The following is a 15281-nucleotide window of genomic DNA, read 5'->3' on the forward strand; positions in this document are numbered from 1 at the left end:
CCTGCTTGTAGTGAAAGACCTCTTCGTATTATTATTAAATTATGGTGATGCTTCAAGGGCAACACACCTGCCTCTACCAGAAGTGAGCTTGTTGGGGACGATCGGAATGCTCCTGTGCACAATCGTATGCCTTCATGGTGCAATGTATTGAGAGTTTTTAATGCAGATTCTGAGGCGGATGAATATATTGGACAGCAGTAATAAATACTTAAAAGTAATGTAAAATCATGCACTAACACGGGGGGGAAAAAACAAGGGAAGCGAAATGAACATAAAACTATAAAGATGCCTAACAGCCAGGTAGGGCCACCCGATAAGGATGTCCCTAACCAGGACAAAACCAGAATGGCCTAATGCCGTAACGATATAAGGAAACCGAACGGCAGAGGTAGGCATGATAACGAAAAAGAAATAAAACAAAATCATAATGAAAAGTAGTAAAACTATAACGGTGGGTACCCGATGAGGCACAAAACAAAGACACGTGCTCGAAAGGAAACCCCCGTGGAAAGCACGAAATAAACAAAAATATAAACATAAGCATATACACGATCGATAAAAAATGCCATCCAAGAAAAGGGAAATAAGAGCACTGATATACAACTCGGTTCACAAAGTATGGAAGACCACGCGAAACCGAAACGACACCAAAGGGGAACGCGTAATGGTGGCGCCCAGCCTTGTCAGCGAAGGCGACACCAGACAAAACCGTAAATAAAAGGACCACAAGGGTCAAAATCACTCCCTAAATAGTGCCGAACAAAAAACCAGTACTTAACTTGGATGGGGAGGCAGATTGACGATCCATAGATAACAAACACAAGCCAAAAAGGCAGATAAAAACAGAACGCAAAAATAACGTGCAGCTCTCGTAAAGGCTATCAATGGAATGTTGACCCTGACGCTACCTTCGCGGTAGCAGGGAGTGAGCCGTAGCACAGCTCCCCTTTTCTAAGGGGTTTTGATGTGGAAAAGGCTAATTGGAGAGGCTGCTGTGGTAGTGTTTTGCACTTGCCCCAGATTCATACCGACACCCTTTTAGAAAGGGTGAGCGAGTCAGAATATTCTGGCATGTCCAATTTAGCAGTTCTCAGGTATTTTAGCAATAATTTACCTTAGAAATAGCGCTAAAGGAACGTACTTCACTGGGCGACACGGCTTCCTCACCCAGAAATAGATTTTTCCTACGTCAAAATCCCTTTTTCAATATGGCAAAGGCTTTGATGCCCTTGGCTTTAATGTATTTGATGTGTCTTTCCAATTTAAATGTAGGTCAAATATCACTCCTAGATATTTGATTTTTGTACAAAATTGCATTTCAGTGCTAAAAAGGTGAAGTTTGATTGTTTGGTTCTTCAGCCATCTTTTGTCTTTGTAGAAGATGATTGCTTTTGTTTTATCAGTTTACAATTTAAAACAAACTGAATTTGTCCAACTACATATATTTGAAATGGCAGTACTATTGAGAAAACTCTGAGCATGTCTCAAATTGCTACTCGTATAGTAAATAGCAAAGTCATTAACATATAAACAGTTTTTTACACCACTTGGTAAATTTAAAGTAATGTCATTAATTGCTAAGGCAAACAATGTACAGCTCAAGACACTACCTTGAGGGATTCCTTCTTCAAGTTTATAGGTTACTGAGTAGGAATTTTCAACTCTTACTTGAAAAGTTCTGTTTGTTAAAAAGTTCTTAATAAATATTGGTTAGTGGGTCTCTTAATCCCTTGGAGTGGAGTTTTGCATGATGTTATGGTTCCATGTTGTGTCGTATGCTTTTTCTATATGAAAAAATATAGCTACTGTTAATTTTTTTTGTTCAAAGCCTTTTTTGATATGATCCTCTAAATGTGTTAAGGGAGCTAGTGTTGATCTGCCAGCTATTGAACCTAATTGTGTTGGTGTTAAAATGGATTCTTTGGTTATTACATACATTAATTGTGCATTAACCATTTTTTCTAAGATTTTGCATAGGCAGCTTGTTAGGGATATCAGTGTATAATTGGATGGATTACTTGCATTTCCATTTATCAGGAAAGACACGTTTTAGCCAGATAGTATTATAAAATTTCAATACATATGATTTAGCTATAGGAGCTAATTTTTCTATCATTTCAAATGATATTTTATCATATCCTGGTGTGGAGGGATGACATGAGTTGATGGCATTACCTAGTTCATCCATGTTGAAAATATAATTATATTCCAGGTCTTCAAAACTGAGTACTATTAAATTTTCTTTTTGTTTTCTGGTATTTTGAAAATGTATATCTAGGGTCTCGAGTCTTAAGGGGGAGCATGAGGGTACCGTGTACCTGGAGTACCGACGAGTTATATTTCAGTGGATGGTTGGTGGTTTTATTATATGGTGTAGGTGACAGCATTGGTTTTTCTGGTTGTTTGTATTATGGTACTGCACCCAGGGCAGTTGCAACTATAAATGCTTTGCTAGCCATTGGAATTGTCCTTCACTACAAATTTCCCACTGATATGAGGTGTTCCTTGGCTATACCACCACACCCTACAAGGTTAAGATGAATGTCAACCAGAGGCAGTATCTACCTGCAGTAGCTCTTACCTGGTAAGCAACAACAAGTATTATATCAATGCTAGCAACTTTTCTTTTCACAAATTCATTACTATCTAATGTTTTGTAGGTAGAATATGTCCATGTATCCCACCTCCATGCAATATGGGATTCAGCAATATAATTACTTGGTAAGTTATTTATATAAAATTGACATTTTTATAACAAAATAAAGTTTTATATATACTTTCCAAGTAATTATGAATAGGAGCCCTCCCTACTCCCCTCTTATGGACATAGAGGTACAGACAAATTGAGCTCTTGGCTGAGTTGTTCCTCTCTTACCCCGAAAGTGGGCAGGGTCAAGTCACCTACACAATAGTAATTAACACTCCCAGTGAATTTAAAAATTTGAGCTGCTGGCGAGTTGAAACTATAAGCAATGTAGTAATTACTTGGTAAGTATTTATAAATCTAAAAGTAAAAAAACTTTGAGGCTGAGTAAAATTTTTGTTTTAACATCTACTTTATTAGGAATACATACATAAATAAGTTCTCAACATCAATTACTTGAGACTATAAAACAATTAAAAGCACTCAATTCAGATTACACAAAATTCGGACCATATAGTATAAGTATAAAACACTTTAGTCACAACACACAAAAGTTATAAGATACCAACAATGTGTAACAAAAAAAAAAAAAAAAAAAAAAAAAAAAAAAAAAAAAAAAAAAAAAAAAGGTATCAGAGCATAGGAAACTGTAAAAAACTGTTTGTGCTTTGTAAACATATGCTTAAGTCATTCATATCATCATAGTTTGAACTGCTAGCAATTCAGTGAATATAGTCAAGGTATACTTTTGCCTAAGTCATTTTTAGCAGTCTGTGATGGGTACATAATACTATTGAAGATCTTATTTTCCAACTACGATATCAAGTTTACATAAAGTAGTTTCTTGAAATGTCAATAGTATAATACAGGCAGTTCCCGGTTGTAGCAGGGGTTGCGTACCCGGGGGGTGTGCCAATAAGCGAAAACCGCCATTAACTGAAACTTGGTGATTTACAGTGAACCCCCCTGTATTTGCGTTCTCCGGATTCGCGGATTTCTCTAAGGAACGTTTCCCCGTATTATTCAAGAAAAATTTGCACATTCGCGGTATTTTTCTATGAGAAATATCCACAAATTCATGTTTTTTTATCAATTTCATCATTAAATGCACTTTTTGTGATAAAACTATTAAAAAAAACCAAGTATGAACATTTTTAGTGGATTTTTCTTGAGTTTTAACTAACAAATTAGGCTGTTTTTAGCGTTTTTATAGGGGTTCCAAACATTCATGGGTTCTAACTATTCACGGGGGGGTCTGGTATGCATCCCCTGCAAATACGGGGGGAAACACTGTATGGCGCCCATAACCGGTTATCAGCGCCATAAGCAACCTTATGGCGCCAATAATCGGAACTCGTCCCGTTTTGGCGCCATCACCGATAACACAGTCCACCGATAACCGGGGGACTGCCTGTACGCATTGGCCTGGACCTGAGTAATATCGTTCACTGAATAGAAATTTTCATGTTAGCAAGTAAGGCCTCCGTTTTTATATATCAAGCCAATAAAATGATTACCACAAAATGCCATCTCGGTTTCTTCCTTAACGAGAATGCTTGTGTTACTAATCTGCTGCCTCAAGTGTGAGAGAAAATCTGCACTGGATAAAGTTCTTTACTAGTCTCAGTCTTGATATGTGGAAATGGAAGGAATACCCAAAGCATTCAAGAAACATGATTTACATAAAACAGTTCACTTGGGATAGAGAAGTACATAAATACAGTAATGAACAGCAATATCAGTTAATACAAATTAATTACCTTTGACAAGTAGGTGAACTTTTCTCAATCAATTTGTGTAATCTGCTTTGATTCTACTTAGATTTCTTACAGAATATCAAATAAACTACTGAGTATTGTACCTTCCACAGAAAATCAAGACACGCAACACTACTCATGGCCAAACATAAAAGTAAAATTAACAGTAGAAAGTATAATTTTGACATAGTAAAATTTAGTTTTGAAGACTGACAAGTCCCTATTCCAGTCTCTAAAAGTGATAAAGGAAACTGTCTTCATGACGAACCTGTATAAAATATGAGGGAGTAACAGATTAAATGTGAAGCCAGTGGTGCTGCATTAATATTCTATATCTGTGTCCACAATAATCTAGTCCACAATGGCAATAATGTTCTTATTAAGGTAATCTTCTTTCATCATTCCAGACTAAGCACAAAATACTGATCAATACAATGGACACTGAAGCTTATCAGCTAGTAATAAGAAATATGTTAAACATAAATAGTGGCCATTCTGAGGTAAACCAAGAGGACAAAATACCATGTAGGTTCAACATCATTGTAAAGTACCTCAAAATCTTAAGATCACTAAATATTTCTTAAAATATATGCTAAGCACTATGATGCAATCTATTAGCTCCTGAGCTATCCTCTTAAAATATTTTGTGATATATCTGAAATTACAAGATTTTATACTTGGCACAAAAATCAATCATTACAGTATTTCTTAAAAGTAATCAGGTAACACAATACTTATAATTTTAAAAAATGAGAATTTTCAGAATGTAAAATAAAATGAGATTTCTTTAAAGAAATGTATGTATAACATAAAATATAAACACCTATTAAATTCTAAAATTAATGCTGGAAAGCTTATCTGAAAATTTACTGTCACTAAGTAATGCAGAATACAGTAATTTAAAAAGTGTACCAAGATTAAAAAAACAATCTATATAAGTTTTACATAGAACTATCTAAAGAAAACAAAAGCTGCCCTTCATTACATTTAATGCAAAGGATATAAGTTTCACGAGTGTGAGAATAACATGTCCACACCACAGCTTTCAACAGACCATCTCACCTTCACAATACTAAATTCCAGACATTGTGAAGTAAAAAGGATCCTTTTGAGAAAAATATGCATACAAAACTTTTGAGATTCTTTCTCATTATTCACTTAATTTGCCAGTTGTGTATAAAGGCTATATAAATGACAAATTAACAAGGTACCATATCCTTAACATCTTAGTTTGATAGCCACAAAGACTCTTGACACATGTCAAAGAAAATTTTTGTATTATTTCATGTCATTCTTACAGGAAATATAATTATACCAAGCCTTCAATATAAAGTTTGTCATGCTCCCTGAAAACTCATTTTACTCTGTTGCTGTCTTCTTTGCAAAGGCAGTAAGAGATGACATCTCGGATGGTTCTGTTGCCAACCTGCTGAATTCAATTTCTTCTCCAGTGCTGCTTTGAGTATCTGTAAAAAATTCAATAAAAAATAGGTCATGCTTTACCTACATTAAAAGAATATAAATTTGAGATCTGATTCAACTAAACTCTACTCATCAAAAACTTTTTTAAAAATAATAAGTACCGATTAACAAAAAAAAATATTGGTTGTTCTTCCATTAGTTCCCTTCTGTAGGCAGGATTCAAACAAAAGACCTATGGCTTGGTATTTAGATACACTGTATCTAATTCTAGCTCCTTTCAAGGAGGTTGAATCAGGGTGATGTCACAGGTCAGTTTCCCTATACTAATATGTGAAGCCACTGGGTCACCCGGACACACTGTGTAGCGCAGAAAAGACCAAATAAATCCTTTGTCTGCCTAATGACCATCTCAGCCTTACCTTTAAAAACACTCATTTTCTTATTATCTTTTTATCATAAGGAAATTAAAATTATATATTAACAATGAATCCTTACATCAGTTTTAAATTTTTTCCCTGAAATGGCTTTTCAAAGCCATGAGTATACATTTCTCACATTTGTCAAATAGGTGGTTGATCCTTGAAATTCTCTGAGGACAATAGAAAGAAAAATGGCATGAATTTTGCAACTGATTCACTGAGTAGTTGAGCTACTATTTAACATTGTTTTTTTACCCATCTACATGTGCATATCTCAGTTTTTTCCGTAGATGCAAACCTTCATTAGCCTGCGTAGTATTGCGCAATCTTTCTATACAAATCCATTCGAGTTGTTTTCTCCATCAATAAAATGTTTCTTATCACAAAAAGTGTTTCTTACCGACTTCAACATATGACAGACTGGTTGCGAAGTTATTGGATATGAGAATGATGTTTTTAAATTTTCATTGTCTAAATAGCATGCTAATTGTTTTATCATTGCAGCATTGCTTGACAGACCAAAAAATGTCAATGATATAATAGTAACCCTAGCTGAATGAAGCCTACTTAAACATTGCTGAATTAAATTTACTCGTTCCTGAGAACCAAGACCTGCAATAAAAAAATATCCAACAGGCCATTTCCAGCTACCATTTACTGCAGTTACCATTAATATAAGAGCCTCTCTAGCTAAGGAAATGCTATCATTAATTCTAATTCTGTGCCCATAACAGACCAATATTTTTTTCCCATCCCATAATTAAATAACAAATTAATGGTTTGCCCGTTTCCAATGCTGCATCAGCTTTCATCTTTAATGCTGAAAAAGAGAGAATCATGAATCTTGGTTGGCCATCTATTTGTTGATACCACTTCACAATTTTCTAGGATGTGGTAAACTTGTATCAAACAATTTCTGAACATAGCGATATGCATGTGGGAAATAAAAATGAAGAGTGAGGGCAAAACTTCTCAGTTCTGGGGAATACTTACCCCCAGATAGATTTCTGTTCCTTGCAAATTGCCTCTAAAATATCTGGCACACCGCCAGCACACTTCTCAATACGTCCAAACTAGTGCACATGACTTTCATAACACCCTTATTAATCTCAGTGTGGAACGCTCAGACACTTTGAAACAAAAAAGTTGAAGCCCACATCCTGCACCAAGATAATGACAGCCTTCATCCTCAAGAAAAGTCATTAATATTTAAACAATTTTTGAAAGATATTCTGTATGGTAAATTCTCAAGATCTATCTCAACAAGGGCTTTCATCATCACCCCATAGTGCCTGCAACTAAAGACAGAGTGCAAGCTACTTGCTTTGTACAGCAGCAAAACATTCCAATTCTGTTGAGAAGCCATAGGTCTGTATTTCCCTTTACTGCAAGACTGGAACAACTCTTTCTATCTGGTAGTGTTATTTGTTATTTTCACTGCCTTTTCTGCAAGACTGTGGAACAGTCTATCTTCCTAGCAGTGTTGTTTTCATTACCTTTATGGCAGATCTTCCTGGTAGTGTAACTTTCATTGTCTTTACTGCAGGATAGTGGAACAGTCTTCCTTCCTGGTGGTGTTACTTTAATCACCTTGACTGCAGAACTGTGGAACACACTTCCTTCCTGGCGGTGTTATTGTCATTTCCTTAACTGCAGGACTGGAGCAATCTTCCTTCCTGACAATGTTACTGTCACTTCCTTTAATGTGGGACTGTGGCACAGCCTTCCTTCCTGATGATGATACTTTCATTGCCTCTACTAGCAGTGCTACTTTCATCACCTTTACTGCAGGACTGTAAAACAGTCTTCCTTCCTGGCAGTGTCACTGTCACTGCCTATACTGCAGGACTGTGGAACAGCCTTCCTGGTGGTGTTACTTTGATCACCTTGACAGTAGGACTTTGGAACAGTCTTCCTTCCTGGCGATGTCACCATCTCGATTGCAGGACTGTGGAGTGGAGCAGCCTTCCTTCCTGAAGATGGTACTTTCATCACCTTTAATGCATGACTGTGAAACAGTCTTCCTTCCTGAAAGTGTCATTACTGCGAATGCTTTGAGTTCCAGAGACTTATGATTATTTAAAAACCATGTACTATCATTGCATTTGTTTCTTTCATGTACCTTTGTTGTTTATGTATGTAGATTAAATGAGTGATTTTGTATTTAGAGAGTATTCAAAACCTTTCATTTATTGTACAACTATTTATTTTACATTTTGCTGTTTTTCATTTTTAAAAGTACTGTAGCTTTGGAAGCTTTCTTTGCAAGTATGATGGTAATAACAGCCATCATCTCAACTCCAAAACATCCCTTGCATGTCAATGTAAATTCTAAATCTTAAACACCTCTTAGGAATTTCCTTAATTTTTGCCACGCAAGTATCATATTCTGATATAAAAACAGAAGCCCATTTACCTTTGATCTTTTGCACAGTTCATTATATTTTGTATCGATACGCAAAACCCAACTCGTGTTGCCATGTTCTTAATAACTTAAGTTATTTTGAAACAGTTATAATTTTAAAAAGTGCAGTGAAATAAATTGGGCAAATACTGTAAAAAAACTGAATTAGAAAAAGCTAATTTAATGCAATTGAAAATAGTTCACCTTAATATGCTGAAAACAAAAACTGTTAAGAAAACTTCTCAGGTCTCTTTGTAAACCTGAAATACTGTACCTTTAATAGACAATACTGTACTGAATAATAATTGACAGAATTCTTTGGACAACTGTTTGTCCACAGAACAATAACAAACTATCTTAAGAAATAAGGAGGGTGTGAGGGGGGGCTTACCTCGTGCCAAAAGTGCTCCGTGAATCGAGGCTAGACCTAAAAGTGCGAGGTGTGTGTGGGTTAGTGAACTAAATGATCATACATAACATTAAAGAATTCTTTTGAGGTTCATTTTACATCATGTAGAATATTGCATGTTTTTCCTTCCAGATTTAAAAAATCTTAATACTTTTTAATAATTTGGTATTTTAGATTAGTAAAAACAGAGACAATAAGGAGAGAGAGCTGAAATCAAGAAACAAACATCTTTCTGCTTCAAATACTCAAGAACCTATGCTCAGATCATGAATCATGAGATACTATCACATTATTTAATAGTTAAACTAAAAAAGAGAGTTCTGATTCAGCAACACTGTTCTGGTAACAAATACTTTATCTCTTCTCTAGTAGAACCTTTAGCAGCACAAAAATTGCCTGAAGAAAATAAGCAAGTTTTAAACAAAGTAAATATGATATTCTTATCGAATACAGACTAGCATTTAACTAAAACAGGAAATATCTAAATTTCTTATTAATGCATAATACAAAATAACATCCATTTCAAGGAAATGTCCAAATTTCTAATTAATGTATAATACAACATCCATTTCACTTCTAAGTGAAAAAACACTAAAATAACAAATACGTATAGGACTATGTTTTTGACATTACTTCTCTGTTTAAGACTACAGAATTTCTCTCCATACTACTTCTTTGATTTTTGAAAAGGGGCAATAACTTAAGAATCTATACATTCTTAATAAAAGACTACCAGGAAGGGAATGAAGTACTTTGCATTGTCCCTTATTAGGCACCAGCTGCATTTTTTTTTTTTTTGTTTTTTTTTTTTTTTTTTTTTTGCCTTTTACCTTTTGCGTGATCCCTTTGGTTTCTTCCCACCTGATATGCCAACTTCCTTAATGATTTGCTCCAAATTTTTACCTCATCTACTCAATAACAACCTACAGCAATAACAACTGACCACCTCCAAAATTATGCTTGCAAACTTTTAAACAATTAACATTTATGAATTATATAAATGACATTTTAATGATAGAATAAAGTTTTATATAAGTAACTTACCCAGTAATTACATTGCTTTGAGTTTCACTCGCTTGGCAGCTAAAAATGTGAAATTAGTAGGTCACTTTTGGGGTAGGTGACAAAGACCCCATCCACTTTCAGGGAAAGAGAGGAACAACTTGGCAAAGAGCTCAATTTGTTTCTGATTTCCACCATTGCAAGTCCCTATTGATTCCAAAAATGAACATGTCTGGGTATTTTCTGCTGTCCCAGCTGGCGCTGAGGAAGAATTATAGAACTCTCATGTGGAGTCTGCTAGAGTTTCAAAGTGCTTTATGGATGCTTGAGTCCTTAGGAGATTTGTCTATTTGTTAGCCGAGCAGTCTTGTAGTGAGAGAAGGGTCCCCGACGGTCCTCCATACACTTCTCCTTTGACTGGGATCGAAGGAGCCAATCATCCAAATAAAGGGAAATGTTGATCCCCATAAGATGGAGCCACTTTGCCAGAGGGGCAAGCACTCAACTGAATACTTGAGGGACAGTTGAGAGGCCGAAGCACAGAGCTTGAAACTGATACTCTGTCACGGAACAAGAGCCTGAGGCACTTCCTGGAGTCTGGATGTATGGGAAAGTGGAAATATTTGTCTTGCATATCAATGGAAATCATCCAATCTCCCTGAGGAATGGATGATAAGACGGTCTGATTCATTTCCATCCTGAATTTTGTCTTGTGTGTGAAGAAATTTAGGGGACTAACATCCAGGACAGGTCTCCAACCTCCTGCCGACTTGGGGACTACAAAAAGACGTTGTAAAGCCCCTGAAAACTGACGTCTTCGGCCACCTCTATCGGCCCCTTCCTGAGGAGGTATGAAATTTCTTTTGAGAAGGCAATCAATACGATGGACATATTGACTAAGTGAGTCCACGACACAATCCTCAAGCAAAGAACAGTCCTGAATCTTGTGTGAAGTTTTAATTCTTGAACTTATGAACAGACCAGTCCAAGAATTAAAACTTCAAAAACTTTAAAAGATTCTTGAGGAGATGGTCTAGCTCTGTAGCAGAGAACATCATTTCACTGATGAAAATGCTGATCTTCAGGAAGAATCAGTAAGCCCATAGAGTTCCCCCTGGGAGGAGGCAGCAACTCCCAAGGAGGGTGCTTCTCCCATGGAGCATAAGTACCTCCTTTGAGACAGTCTGGAAGGAGGAAAACTGAAGGAGGCTGTCCCTTGCTCTCTTTTCTCTGAGAGCCAACCATCAACCTCATTCAGAGCACTACTCAGGAAGGCTAGAAGAGTAAATCGACTGGTTACTCATTAAAAAAAAAAAAAAAGTAGGTGAAACCGGAGCTGCTGGAGAGAAGAAATCAGGGAAGCTAATGAGCAAATACCTCAGTATTAGCCAATGGAGGAGAATCTTGGTCTATTTCTTCTTCCATCTCTGACAATATAGGGGACAGAAGTAAGTCCGTTGGAGGCTTAGATACAAAAGGAGCCTTCTTGAGCAGGCCCAAATTGTTGTCAAGTTGGCGCGGAATGTGTGCCAATGATGGATCAACAAGTACAGAAGTGAGTCTGAAGAGGAGGCAAGCACATGGGAGCTGGTGCCACAAAACCAGAAGTTGGGGCTCGAAAGCTGAAACTGGATGGTCAGGCGCTATTTGGCACTCAGGAGCTTATGAATGCTTGGGGGATAATGGACACTCAGGCGTTAATGGGTACTCAGGTACTATTGTTTGCTTGAAAGCAACAGATGAGCACTCAAACAACGACTGGTTTTGTACAATGAGGAATGCTTGTGGGAGGAGGGAGCAGAGCATTTGGAAGCCAAATACTGGCACTCCATCACCAAATGCTTCGCAGGAAAGCGCTTTAGCCTGTCCCAGTAACTGCAGAAGGGATGAGGGCTGTGAGCAGGTTCTATGAACCTTTTGCAAGGTACTGTAGGGAAGAGTGACATCCACTGTGCGCCTTTTCATTGTCTGTGATTCGTCCGCAAAGCGCCACTGGCGCCTGGGACTGGACTTCTCTGAACTAGATGAAAGATGATGTAATTCCATAGAGACACCTTTCCAATGGCTCAGTTGCAACCTGGAAAGTAACAACAGGTCCGACTAAGGGGGGGAGACTGCCCATGGGCAGACCCCACCAACCTCCCTTGGGCTACCATTAAGACTCCTCCCAGGTTTAGGGGAATATGACATAGACTTTTACCTTGGAGAATCAGCAGGATGAGCAGCCACCTCTACCAACACTTCACTGACACTTTTTTAACTCATTTTGTCCATTAGGACTCTCACCAATGTCCCTAACTGGGGCTTAGTATTCACTAATAAACCAAATTCTAATACATTTTGACTTAAGGCTGGCAATGGGATCGGGGTCAAAAGCATGGGAGCCAGGCAGAGGAGAAGGTGGTATACACAGACAACTGGGAATTGGAGATATAATAGATATAGGAGCAGAGACAACAGGAATATTACTATCACTAGAAGACTTCATACAACCCTGGCTAGCTAAAATCTTACTATTATCAGCTCTAGAAACCTCCTTTCTCTTTCTGTCTCTCTCCAGTTTAGCTAAATAGGACTTTAAAGTCTTCCACTTTTTTGCTATCCCAGTCTTTACAACCATCACAGGTCAGACCTTCTGAACATACCTGTACCATAGAATTTGTACAAAGAGTATGATTATCATTAGAAGCCTTTGTCAATCTCGTAATACATGTTAGCTGAGCTTGAGTCAGACATTACTTTGTACACAAGTCAACTAAAACAAAGTCTAATCCTTTAAAAAATAGTCTATGGTTGTGAATAACGTCAAAATCGGGAAATTCTGTCTCCTAAAGAAAACCTAACACTATTTGTGCCAAAGGCTACCAAATGTAAGAATACATATTTCACCAATTGGGTGAAAAACATCTACCAGAGAAGCAAAGAATTCCAAAAATAAGCTGCTCCATACAACTAGTCTACAGTGATAAGCCAGCAGAAACATATTGAAGCTCTTTGCCGAGTTGTTTCTCTCTTTCCCTGGGAATGGGAGGGGCTAGTCACTTACCCAAAACAAAAGAAGCACTACCACGAATTACAAAATTTTGGCTGCCGCGTGAGTTGAAACTACAGCTATGTGATTTCTTGTAAGTTACAGTATATAAAATAAAAGATTTCTACCTTGATGAAAATCAACAATCTGAGTTTATCAAAACCAAGAATGAACCAAACAGAAACTTCTTTCAGTTTCCTTCTGAATGTTACTGTAAAGTGTTTTTGCAAAGTCCTCTCAAGACGAGTATAAAATATACCCATATACTAGGATACAACAAAGATATTTCATAATGAGCCCTCCCCCACTATTATGCCAAAATTAATTTAACAATACATAGTACAAAGATGTAGCGCCTCTACATCAATATGCATACCTAGTAAATAAAGAGAAAAAAATCTTTCATCATTATTATTCACAAGATCAAGACACAAAAATATTTATGAGAGCAAATATATAATTTAATTTGTAATTACTTGTAACAAAATAGAAAGAAAAATGCCAGTCCTAAGCCAAGCCATCAACCATGTATGAATATCAGTAAAATTCAAGGAATAGACTTTAAAGCATATCACAATTAGTACATTTGCTTTCATTGGTTTGACTTTTCTATATCTGGGATACTTTCAGGAGAATAAAATCACAACCACATTTAAATGTTAGTTAAGCAAGTTTGCAAACTATTCCACATGCCTATCTAATATAACATACTACATATATCCAAATAAAAATATATAAAGTACGTACATACCTAATTAATCGGCAAAATACTGTGTGAATATATATTTCCATACAGAGATGTTTTATCATCCAATTTCAATTTCAGTGGGTTGTTAATTATGCTACATGATGAAAAATGAACCAATATCACATGGAAAACAAAATCAAAATAGGAAGAAAAGTTATCCAAGCAGAGTGTACAATATAGTCCTGAACTGTACTTGGGAATATACCAATTTATTTTTACCATAAAGACATGCTATTATTGCATCAAAGAGTATTATACCAAATAATCCAATCATCAAATAAAAATTATTATCAGATATAAAAAATAGCATTCCTCTGATAAAGACATGCCTCACATCACAAGTCTACACACTATGCACTACTGCAAGCTAGACTTAAATGGAGGGCTAGAAATCTACAGAATTACTTCATCTAGACAAGGTGTAATCTACACCACCATATCTCTTTTGCACTTAGGGGCCATGAAAGGTAAAAGATTTTAAACTTTATCAATAATTGAAAAGATAATCTTTGCAATTATATAACTCATATAGGTAACTGATAACGATTTGCAAAAAGAGTGATATTTCCTTAACTTATGACATAAAATGTTAAAATGTTAAAACAATAGTTTCATTTGTGAAAATATTACCATGAAAAAATGATATTTTCACTGATTAGGCTTTGTCTAATTAAAGCTTTCAGTAATGAAATTAATATAGGATAATATTCTTTAATGTTTCAAGCATAGAAACTACCATAGCTTTGAAAATATCACAGCAACAATTATCAGATCATAAAAATAGAGTATGAAAAAGCTACATCAAGATGCAATCTGACATTTATCAGATCATAAAAAAAAGTATGAAAAAGCTACATCAAGATGCACTCTGAAATGTACCAGCTTGTTTTTTGGATAAGTAATGGAAGTTCAGACCTCTTGGGTACTTTTTTATTAATGAAAGCAAAATAGCAAACACATGCAATTACTAAACAAGGGATCTACATGCATATATAAAATGCGAACCTTCATCCAAATCGGATATAAATCTCTATGCAAATGTAACTTATGAACTACTATCAAGCAACAATAGCAAGCATTCTAACTACATTGCTTCAGCCACAACTATTACAAATTAACATTCAAAACTCTAAATTAAACAAGACTCCACCTTAAGGAAGATAAAAATGCAAGTATATACTATAATAAACTGGGGGGGGGGTGTAAAAAGTTCTCTATGTGCTAAGAATAGGAAGACTGGATGAGTATTAAATGAAACAATGAATTCACAATATAAAGTTTCCTTACAATAGATGGCTGGAATGCATGAGCCTTAATATCAAGAACTACAAAACAAGAACAGATGTGCTTATCTAGCATGTTTACTAGATATGTTTAAAACATGATTACAGAAAAAAGCTTTCTGTACTTTTGCTAGTATGGATCTATGTAAAGGACAATATTTT

General features: G+C 36.0%; 1 protein-coding gene across 1 annotated transcript in view; it reads right to left on the reverse strand.

Moving 5' to 3' along the window:
- Positions 1-3236: 3236 nt before the first annotated feature.
- Positions 3237-15281, reverse strand: part of LOC135202368 (protein wntless-like) — a gene marked incomplete in the record, with an annotated part of 108923 nt that continues 96878 nt past the window's right edge. The window contains 2 exon segments of the mRNA XM_064231730.1: positions 3237-5867; positions 9038-9073. Of these exon segments, the coding sequence (XP_064087800.1) occupies positions 5761-5867; positions 9038-9073 (143 nt within the window).

The sequence above is a fragment of the Macrobrachium nipponense genome, chromosome 30 (assembly GCF_015104395.2).
Source record: "Macrobrachium nipponense isolate FS-2020 chromosome 30, ASM1510439v2, whole genome shotgun sequence".
Lineage (NCBI taxonomy): Eukaryota > Metazoa > Arthropoda > Malacostraca > Decapoda > Palaemonidae > Macrobrachium > Macrobrachium nipponense.